The sequence below is a fragment of the Chlamydomonas reinhardtii genome, chromosome 9, assembly GCF_000002595.2.
Source record: "Chlamydomonas reinhardtii strain CC-503 cw92 mt+ chromosome 9, whole genome shotgun sequence".
Classification (NCBI taxonomy): Eukaryota; Viridiplantae; Chlorophyta; class Chlorophyceae; order Chlamydomonadales; family Chlamydomonadaceae; genus Chlamydomonas; species Chlamydomonas reinhardtii.
This window is the reverse complement of record NC_057012.1, coordinates 115,946-126,377: the sequence shown is the minus strand read 5'-3', so window position 1 is coordinate 126,377 and position 10,432 is coordinate 115,946. Positions and strand designations below refer to the sequence as shown.

General features: G+C 60.5%; 2 protein-coding genes across 3 annotated transcripts; both read left to right on the top strand.

Moving 5' to 3' along the window:
* Window positions 1-284: 284 nt before the first annotated feature.
* CHLRE_09g386700v5 (uncharacterized protein) lies at window positions 285-4,298 on the top strand. Its single transcript, XM_001695123.2, has 8 exons — window positions 285-695; window positions 785-931; window positions 1,097-1,177; window positions 1,377-1,667; window positions 1,992-2,574; window positions 2,741-2,943; window positions 3,136-3,420; window positions 3,583-4,298. The coding sequence occupies exons 1-8, from the start codon at window positions 420-422 to the stop codon at window positions 3,658-3,660; spliced, it is 1,944 nt and encodes a 647-aa protein (XP_001695175.2). The 5' UTR covers window positions 285-419; the 3' UTR covers window positions 3,661-4,298.
* A 104-nt stretch (window positions 4,299-4,402) lies between these two features.
* Window positions 4,403-7,088, top strand: CHLRE_09g386650v5 (uncharacterized protein). Of its 2 annotated transcripts, none has more exons than XM_001695125.2 (5): window positions 4,403-4,829; window positions 4,922-5,149; window positions 5,267-5,348; window positions 5,550-5,891; window positions 6,030-7,088. In XM_001695125.2, exons 1-5 carry the CDS (start codon window positions 4,800-4,802, stop codon window positions 6,272-6,274), a joined length of 927 nt encoding a protein of 308 aa, XP_001695177.1. In that variant the 5' UTR covers window positions 4,403-4,799; the 3' UTR covers window positions 6,275-7,088. The 2 variants fall into 2 exon arrangements, with proteins under 2 accessions (XP_001695177.1, XP_042920689.1); XM_043065393.1 differs by having other exon boundaries at window positions 4,675-4,829.
* The last annotated feature ends 3,344 nt before the right edge of the window (window positions 7,089-10,432 follow it).

The following is a 10,432-nucleotide window of genomic DNA, read 5'->3' as shown; positions in this document are numbered from 1 at the left end:
AGGCAGGCGACAGCTTCCACGAATGAAGTGCAGAGAGAGTGTAGCCACGAGTGTGGCAAAGCAGTGGCCGGGGCGCCGGGCACTGGGGCAGTATGACAAGCAGGGGCAAGGACACAGCCTCTAATACACGTAATACGCAGAATTACGCCCCCTGTAAAGACGAATCAAGAAACTCGGACGTTGCGCTGTACTAGGGCACGGCACGCGTGCAGGCACTGTCAATGGGCGGGCCAGCGGGGTCTTGCTTCTTGTAGGCTCGATCGTGCATTCACCGTGTTGCTCATGCATTTTGATGGCTGTTAGTTAGCAGCATTACTTTAGGCGCATGTGTAGTCTCTCACGGACTGTTCAACCTTCAAAGGCAATGTCGTTGTAGAGGCCTAGCCTGTTCTGAGCAGCTCGCAACCAACACTCACGCCATGGTTAGCTCATCAGTAGCTCGTGGGCTGGAGGATGCGGGGCTCAAGCGCTTTGTCCCCGCATTCAGTGGAGTTTCAGACCAGGCGTTCCTGGGGCTCATGATGAGCGACTATGCTTCCTACGGCGTTGTAGAGCTTGAAGATAAGCAGCGGCTCTTCAGGCTTATCAAATCTATCGCGGCGTCTGTGAAGTCGTCGGATGCTCCGGCTCCAGCGCTCGAGAAGCCGAATGCGCTGATCGATCTTGATGAGAATGACGGGGATCTACTGGCCGACGTGAGCGGCGTGCAATTGCGGGCTCGGGTGCACCCTAATTGCCTTCCCGCGCGTTCCTGCTGCATGTCAACATCGTCTCAAACATGCAGGCCGGCGTCAACTTTCAGCTGTCGCCCCTCGCGAACCAGAACCCAAAGGCGCCCGTGCCATCCGGGGGTGGGGGCGTGCCACCATCCGAAGGAGAGGACCCGCCCAAAATCCGTGTCGTCGTGCGCAAGCGCCCCATCAGCAAAAAGGTGGGTGGGCACGAGGTGACCGTTGCGCATGCAGCTTGAGCATCGTGGGCAGGTGGGGCGGTGGGTGACGGGGCCTGGCCATGGTGAGGATTGTAGTGTTGCAACTGCGGGATGTGCGGTTGCGGGTGCCTGTGCAGCCACTGCATATGTGCCTGCGGCACGCAGGAGCGGGAGCGCGGCGATGACGACGTGGTGGACGTGCTGGCCAAAAACAACACCGTCGTGGTGAACGAGGAGAAGGTCAAGGTGCGTGACCTGTCAGGTCTGGGTCTCAGGGGCTTGCGTGGCAGGCGGGGCTGCGGCCGTGACCGTGTCCCCGGACGGATGCGGATTGCAACTGCGCCGTTTACATGGGAATTCACCGTACGCCTGGATGAGTTATAGGGCTCGGGCACAGGCCTGCCTAGCCCTCGTCACCTGTGCATGCACATCGGCCCGCCCCCAGGTGGACCTGACCAAGTACCTGGAAAAGCACGCGTTCAAGTTTGACGAGTCGCTGGACGAGAACGTGAGCAACGAGGCCGTGTACCAGCTCACGGTGGGGCCGCTGGTGCGAACGCTGTTCCGCAACGGCCGCGCCTCATGCTTCGCGTACGGCCAGACGGGCAGTGGCAAGACGTACACCATGTCGCCGCTGCCCATCCGCGCCTCCGCCGACATCTTCACCTTCATGGCGCAGCAGCAGTACCGGGACATCAGCCTGTGCGTGTCGTGCTTTGAGATCTACGGCAACAAGGTGTGGGCTGGGAGGCCTGCGGGTTTGCAGAGGGGTGGGGGCGCTGCACGTGTGCGTGTTGGCACAAAGGGGTTTGGCGGTGCACAATGGGTCGTGCGGGCCCTGGCAGCACGGGTTCGGGGTGCAGCAGCAAGCGGATCTACTACTGAGCGCCTGGGGTGCTTTTGGAGAAACGTAGGGTTGGGTTGGGGCAGATTGCCGCCTGCATAGTCCTGCATTTTCTGGATTGTATGACCTGCATTGCCGCAGCATGTCGGCTGACTCACTGCACATATCCTGCTCTGTCCCTGGCCCTTGTGCCCGCACGTCCGCTCGCCCCCTCAGGTGTTCGACTTGCTCAACGCACGCAAGAAGCTGAACATCCTGGAGGACGGCAAGAAGAAGGTGGTGGTGGTGGGGCTCAAGGAGTTTGGCGTGGACGACGTGGACGGTGTCAAGGCGCTGATCGAGGAGAGCGCCAAGAACCGCTCCACCGGCTCCACCGCCGCCAACGCCGACTCGTCGCGCTCGCACTCCATCATGCAGTTCGCGCTCAAGCGGGCCGCGCCCGCGCCGGCCGGCGGCTTTCGGCGCGGCGAGGATGCGCCTGAGCCGCGCGTGGTGGGGAAGATCTCGTTCATCGACCTGGCGGGCAGTGAGCGTGGAGCCGACACATTTGACAACAACCGTCAGACGCGGCTGGAGGGCGCGGAAATCAACAAGTCGCTGCTGGCGCTCAAGGAGTGCATCCGCGCGCTTGACAGCGATGCGCGCCACGTGCCGTTCCGCGGCTCCAAGCTCACGGCGGTGCTGCGTGACTCGTTTGTGGGCGACCAGGCGCGCACGGTCATGATCGCCAACATCTCGCCCTGCTCCAGCAGCGTGGAGCACACCCTCAACACGCTGCGATACGCGGACCGCGTCAAGGGTGGGTTGGATGTGGGATGTGGAGGGGATGTTGGGCCGGCACTGGCTTAGGTCGAAGGGCAGGCGCTGGCGGCAGGCATACAGGTGTTGATTTATGTTCACGACTGCATCATTGAGCACCACCTGACAAGGTGGAAACAAAAACTGCACGCCGGGCCGCGCCGCAGAGTTGCGCAAGGACAAGGCGGACCGCACGCCCGGTGGCGTGACCCCGGGTGACGACGCCTATTATGCGGCGGTGGCGCGCGCGGCGGGGCCCGGGCAAGCGGCGGCGCCCGCACCGGAGCGGGAGCGGGAGCGCGCGGACCTGCAGCGGGAACGGGACCGCGAGCGCGCGTCGGACCGCTACCCCAGCCCACCCCGACAACAGGTGGGCCTGCCGGTTGGCCAGGGCTCGGGGAGATGACACGGGTGCTGGTGATGGAAGTTCGACTGAGCTTCACGTTTCGGGAGGACGACGATGTGTGGACGAGCGGGCGCATGCTTGTAACACCACCAGCGCCATGCACGAAGCGAATTTCTCCCTCAAGCTGTGATGGTTGCTGTTTCACGTCATGTGCAGGCGGGCGCCTTTGCTGGCGGCGGCGGGGGCGGGGCGGGCGCGGACGGCGAGGGCTCCGCCGCGGCGCTAGCTGAGCGGCATGACGAGCTAATGGACAGCATCCTGCTGGAGGAGGAGAACCTGGTGGCGTTCCACCGGGCCAAGCTGGAGGAGGACATGGAGACCATGCGGCAGGAGATGGCGCTGCTGCAGGAGGTGGACAAGCCCGGCAGCGAGATCGACCACTACGTAGAGCAGATGAGCGCGCTGCTCAACATCAAGCGTCAGGGCATCCAGGAGCTGCAGGTAGGTATGGGCGTCAGGCTGCCGATACGTGATTGGACGGCTGGGGGTCGGCTGCTGTGGTCAGGCGGGCCTCCCTTGTTGGTAACACTTGCTCGGTCCCCCGCGTCCATATGAAAGCTGGCTGTGTCCCTGGCCCTTGTGCCCCCTGTTACCGCCGTGTAGGCCAAACTGGACACATTCAAGGCTAAGCTGCGCGAGGAGGAGGCGCTCAGCCGCACCGTGCACAAGATCCGGACATAGGCTAGCTACATAGTGCGCGAGAATGCAGGCGCGGTGGCCCGTTTCAGCGGTTGGCGACGTACGGTAGTAGTAAGCAGGATGGGCGGCATGAGGTGCAGACTCAGTAGGCTCATCTAATTCGCGCAGTAGTACGCGTTTCGCGTTAGCTATCCCCAGCAGATAGGGGCGTATGGCCAAGCTTGTCCGAGAACCTATGGTTTCGGACAGCACGGCGTCTGGCGTGCTTAGTGGCGTGTCTAGCTGCAGCTGGGGTTCTTTCTTTGCACACGGTAAGCAATTCTTGCTTACTCGTGGGGAAACTGCCTCCTTAGACGTAGAAGAACCCGGCGTCAGGGAGCCGAGCACCATACCAGGCATAGAGAAGCATACGAGCATAGAGAAGCAGACCAGTGTTGGCAGGTCGGGGGAGAAGCTGTTGGGGTGCAGAGAAACGCAGAGACGCGAGTTTATCTTGGAGACTCAGACTCAGAGGCGCTGTAATGGCGTCTCAGCAGATTGCATTTGGTGCAGTCCTGTGCAATGCAGCTTTGGTGGTATAGTGTGGGGTACTTGTAGGAAAGGCGCGGATTCGAAGACTTGGGAGGGGGCCTCTCTCCGTGCATTTGGCGCGCACGAGGAGTGACTTGCTACCTTGCTTGCTACCCGCCCGGCACGCGAAGGGGGAAGCACGCCGAGGGGAGGGGAGTCGTCGGCTTTCCTCAGCGGCTGTCGACATTCTGCAAGCCCAGAGTAGCAGCGGATAGACATTCTGCCATCAAATGCGTAGACAACTGCACGTCAGCAAACTGCTCGCCGGCTAATCGCGCCGGAAGCCTGTTGCACACTTGCACACAAGCCCGCGCCCTGGCTACCGGTGGTCTCACTCAGATGCTAAATAAGGTCACTACGATTTGTAGCGTGTGACGAGCGTGCAGATTTCGAGTGCATGGGGGCGCCTAAATCGGGCCCCATCGCGCGCTCAGACTTTTGAAGAGCCCTCAGTCAGCCTCAACTCGCCCCATTCCCAGCGGTGTTTGCCCATACCACTTCCCCTCTGGCGCGTCGTAGCGTCGTTGGTGCCTAGTGTAAGCGGCAGGAGCCCAGCGTCTCCTCTCCATCTCGGTATAACCCTCGCCCGTCCCGGAAAGGGTCCCGACAACATGGCCAAGGAGGAGAAGAACTTCATGGTGGTAAGCAATGTCGCGGATCTAGCGCTCTAAGCCCAAAAGCCGCCGGGGGCCGCGAAGCCTGATTGATTGCTCTTTGCCGGCACTGCTCGCAGGACTTCCTGGCCGGCGGCCTCTCTGCTGCCGTGTCCAAGACAGCTGCCGCGCCTATTGAGCGTGTGAAGCTGCTGATCCAGAACCAGGATGAGATGATCAAGCAGGGCCGCCTGGCTTCCCCCTACAAGGGCATCGGCGAGTGCTTCGTGCGCACCGTCCGCGAGGAGGGTTTTGGCTCGCTGTGGCGCGGCAACACCGCCAACGTGATTCGCTACTTCCCCACCCAGGTGCGTTGCCGCCGAGCTGACCAAACTAAGCGCGGGAACGTGGTCACGTTGATTGAACTTTCGCGCGGCATGTGACCTTCCGGCAAGCTGACTCTTGAGCGGCGATGTGTGCTGCAGGCCCTGAACTTCGCTTTCAAGGATAAGTTCAAGCGCATGTTCGGCTTCAACAAGGACAAGGAGTACTGGAAGTGGTTCGCGGGTGAGTTCGTGCCTGCGTGCAGCGTCGGCCGTCTTGCAACAGTCGTAGGTCCCGGTTGGGCCTAGCCCCGACAGTCACGAATTGTGGGATTCATTGCTGCATGTGTCTTGCATGACCCATGAGATGCTTGTATCACAGGGGTTGTTGGTCCGCCCGGGTTGACCCACTTCACCCACACTTTCCCCCGTCCTTCCTGTGTAGGCAACATGGCCTCGGGCGGTGCTGCCGGCGCTGTGTCGCTGTCGTTCGTCTACTCGCTGGACTACGCCCGTACCCGTCTGGCCAACGACGCGAAGTCGGCCAAGAAGGGTGGCGGAGACCGCCAGTTCAACGGCCTGGTGGACGTGTACCGCAAGACCATCGCCTCCGACGGCATTGCGGGCCTGTACCGCGGCTTCAACATCTCGTGCGTGGGCATTGTTGTGTACCGCGGCCTGTACTTCGGCATGTACGACTCGCTGAAGCCCGTGGTGCTGGTCGGCCCCCTGGCCAACAACTTCCTGGCGGCTTTCCTGCTGGGCTGGGGCATCACCATCGGCGCCGGTGAGTGCTGCCGTGCTTGGTCGTGCTATTATGCAAGGTCATGGCATACATCCCTTGCGGCACGGTGTAAGAATCCTTGCTCACTACAGAACGGCGGAATGGTTGCTCATGTCGTACCTATCCCGCATCAACCCGCAGGCCTGGCGTCCTACCCCATCGACACCATTCGTCGTCGCATGATGATGACCTCGGGCTCCGCTGTCAAGTACAACAGCTCGTTCCACTGCTTCCAGGAGATCGTGAAGAACGAGGGCATGAAGTCGCTCTTCAAGGGCGCGGGCGCCAACATCCTGCGTGCCGTGGCTGGCGCCGGTGTGCTGGCGGGCTACGACCAGCTGCAGGTCATCCTGCTGGGCAAGAAGTACGGCAGCGGCGAGGCCTAAAGCGGCCATTGCATGCCTGGAGCTATTGCTAAGAGGCGGCGGTCGGATGAGGGGTACAACAGCTTCGCAACCTGGGTTTGCTCTCCTAATTCTTTACCATATGCAGTGCGAGTGAGTGTTAATTACCGTGGAACCGTGGACACTGACATGGCTGCGGACCAGCAGTGACAACGGAGGCTTGTGTGCGTGTGTGGCATGTGGTGATGGTAGCGATAACGTGCACTCGATGAATGCTATCAACCTCCCAAAGACACCCATAGCATGGGTCTGTGGTTGGTGCATTCCGGGTTTAGGGTAGATTGATTACGGAACCATCGGAAGATTGGCATATGAAAGCCGAATGCGGATGAGGCGGAGCATGGACCGGATGTTTCGGACGTTCTGTAACACAGACGCGGGCACCTCGCTTCAGGGCAGACTGAGAACATGGTAGTTCATTCGGCGGGCGGAGGACGGGTGTGTGATGGGACAGTGGTAAGGCAGGTTGGCAAAGTCCCGTAGGGCGCAGCTAGTTCCCATACCCAACAAATGGCAAACAATTGGCAGAGGACGGGGGAGGGAGAGCAACGAGTCAGAGAAGACCAGGAGGGTGACGCGGATCCAAAAGCCGTGATGGGGAGCCAACAACAGAGTCTCTGTGTGTCTAGTAGATAAGCGCCGGCACGGTTAATCCTTGGCTACCGTCGCCGGGCGCTGGTCACAGGCGCGCACGGGGGGACGGTAAGAAACGAAGTGCTTGACGCACACGGGGGGAGGGGCGGCAGGAATCAAAGTGCCTGACTCCATCCCCCGGGACCCCCCGTCAGGGAACGACCGACCCCCCAAGGACACAACCTCTCGGTTAAGGTTATACAAACCTCCATTGAGTACCAAAGTTGTGCCAGTCGACTACTCTAGACCAGCGCTATCATGCTGTGCCATCGGCGGTCCTGTTCTGAGACATCAGTCACACGCATTCCATCCTTGGAAACCTCCTCAACCCAGCCCACCCCGCGTTCAGCCCTCTGCCATGTGATGTATGGACAAAGTACATCGGCAGCCTTGTTGTATATGAACTCGAAGCAGCGCTTGAGAGATGCGCCACGTCAGTGCGCATGTGTAAGTTGTGGGGACATGTGCCACGCCAGGACGCGCAGATTAGCCCTCCCACACTTTGTTTGTGCTTTTGTTGCTGCATCACGTGCATAATGGACCTCGCGGCGCTGCGTTTGACCCCTAGCTCTGATTGTGGGGCGCTTCCCGAAATCCGCCAGGATGGGCTCCCAAAACCCGGTGGACCCGCAGGGACGACGACAGACCCCCAAACTTTTGCGGCCCCGAACTTCCTAAACTTCCTCACCAAACCACCCCTGACAAAACTAAATGAACTTGCGTAATGCTCTTCTACAGCTCTGTAATTTTTGGGTAAGATTCAGAGCTTTCTACCCCCACCCCATCCCCTGGGCCAGTCACCTTACACTGGCTGCTGCGTGGCGTCATGGTGCGTGTGGTGTTGCTGGCTGGGCCGTCCGGAGCGTGAGGATAGCGCATTAGCGGAACCCTCAGACAGCGCGTTACGCAGCCTTCCAGCAACTCGGCAACTATGCCCATGCTTCCATACTGCTCGATAATGCCCTCGCATTCAGCTGCGCTATGATGGTAATTGCGACTTGTCCCGCTTGCCTCACTCTCGCCCACATCGCCTAAACCATTACACCTGCACTGGCGATCTCGTATGGGCGTAGGGACTAAAGCCCGCCCAGGCGCCCTCCCCTGCGCCCACACCTGACATCCACGTGGATTACGGTAGGCGGATTGGCTGCGCACCCACCTTATGCCGGCAGATGGCCACAGCCCACGCACTGGCCCCACTGGCGCTCAGAGCGCTTAATAAAATACTTGGCGGGCCCCCCGCCTGCACCATCCGCCCCATCATCATGCCCCGGGAGGACTACGAGCGTGCAGTGTACGGCCTCTGAGGTGCGGCGGGAAGACCTGCTGCCAGCAGCCACAGCCAGCAGCCACATACATCCATCCAGGGCGCCATCAAGGGGACCCTGGTGCGCCTGGGAGATATGCGAGATAGTGCGCTGGGAACGGCGGCACTTGGTGAAGCTGTAGAGGCTGGTCATTAACACAGCACCGTTGCCGCCCTGTGAGCGGTCCGTGGCGGTCCGTGACGGTAATGGCTAGATTGTTGCGGGTTGGGGCGCCGGCGCCGGCCGCCCCACAGCGGCGTAACAATGCAAGCGCCTTGTGGCCCTCTACATACTGACGGACATTTTTGGATTTTTGGCCGAAGGACAGGGGGTTCCAGCGGCTACTCCACGGCCGAAACCTGCGTAAGAACTAAGAAGACTCAGAGGGCTGTATCTATGGGTGTTGACGGCGGGAGAGTGAGGTTGGGTCGGCGGGAAGCACGGGAGGAGTGGGCGTGTGTCGACATCTGAGATTGTTCTGGGGCATGGGGTTCATTGTAATGGCCGAGATCGCCGACACCGCCGCACACGAACCGTGCGGGTCGGGGGCGGAGCCCCCGGAAACATTTTGGGGATGAATGAAGCGGCGGCAGCCTGTTTCGTCAACCAAACGAAGCCATTTTAAGGAGTTCGGCCACTGACGCCACCCCTGCCTTCGTAAGATACGAGCGCTGGGTTGACTGACTTCGGTGTGCGATGCTGCCGGGCTGTGTCTGTGAAAGTTGTGTACGGTGTGCGGGTATGCCTTCGAAGTGTGTGGGCGGCATGTTTTGGGCCAGCTGCGGGTTTCTGCGGGGTGCAGCAAGGGGTGCGGGTCGTGCAGGCCGCCGAATTGTGCGAAATTCGGGTTTCTGCGGGCCTTTGCGGGGAGCTGCAACGTGTCTGCTCGTCAGTAGGTGCGGTCACTGGCGGAGCGGGGGCGTTCTGGAGCAGGGATCCCCTCCCCTGGTATGCTGGTTGGGCCGGCCGGACCGTGCCTTGAGCGTGCTGGCGTGTGATATACTGCGTGTGTGATATAGCGTTATCTCCTAGGCCCCCGGGCTGGCGGGATGCGCCACGAGTGACCTGCCCGGCCTGCGTGTCGGTGATTAGCAGGCTGCATGGGCCCCGCCGAGCGGCTGCATGGGCCCCGCCGAGCGGCCAGTTATATCAGGGGTGGTCTGGTGAGGAAGTTCTGGGCCGCTTAAGTTGGGGGGTCTGTCGTCGTCCCTGCGGGTCCACCGGGTTTTGGGAGCCCATCCTGGCGGATTTCGGGGAACGCCCCACAATCAGAGCTAGGGGTCAAACGCCGCGCCGCGAGGTCCATTATGCACGTTACGCAGCAATAAAAAGCACAAACAAAGTGTGGGAGGGCTTATTTCGCGTCCTGGCGTGGCACATGTCCCCACAACTTACACATGCGCACTGACGTGGCGCATCTCTCAAGCGCTGGTTCATATACAACAAGGCTGGTGTGTGTGTGTGTGTGTGTGTGTCTGTGTGTGTGTGTGTGTGTGTGTGTGTGTGTGTGTGTGTGTGTGTGTGTGTGTGTGTGTGTGTGTGTGTGTGTATGTGTGTATGTGTGTGTGTGTGTGTGTGACTACGGTTTCCACGGTTATTCTGCCAGATCGCGTGAATCGTGTATCTGGTATAACCAACGACAGGGCTCTCAATCGAGGGCTGCCGTGACCTGGCGTTTCCCCGGCAGAGCGCAAACAGCTCTGGAGTCCACAGGGTAACGCACTCCGACCCTTCACCGCGCCAGTAATCCTTGCGGAATTACTACCGGTGTAACAACCTCAGACCCAGCGGGCGAGCTACCTCTTAAAGACCAGGCGGGCAGCAAACAAAAACAGCAAACATAACAAAACACGCAGCACGCGACAGCACGCGATAGCACGACCACAGTGGCTGCGGGGCTGAGTCCTACGACCCCGCAGCCTGCACGATCTCAACCGCAACCTGACTAGCTCTCGACGCCAGGGCAGACTATGCCTAAGGGCAGCCACAAACGCGTCTGGCCACTAGGCCGGTCCAGGCCGTAAGGCCCGGGGTGCTGCAGCATCCAATACACCCTCTCAGGCATAAAATCCCGCAAAACTGGCCCTGCTCGCACGGGCGTAAACAAAAAACCCTTTACGTGCCCACTAAACTCCCCCGGTGACCCTCTCGTATGCCACTGCTTCAGTGGCTCATGTTAGTGCTCACGCGCTTCTCCTAA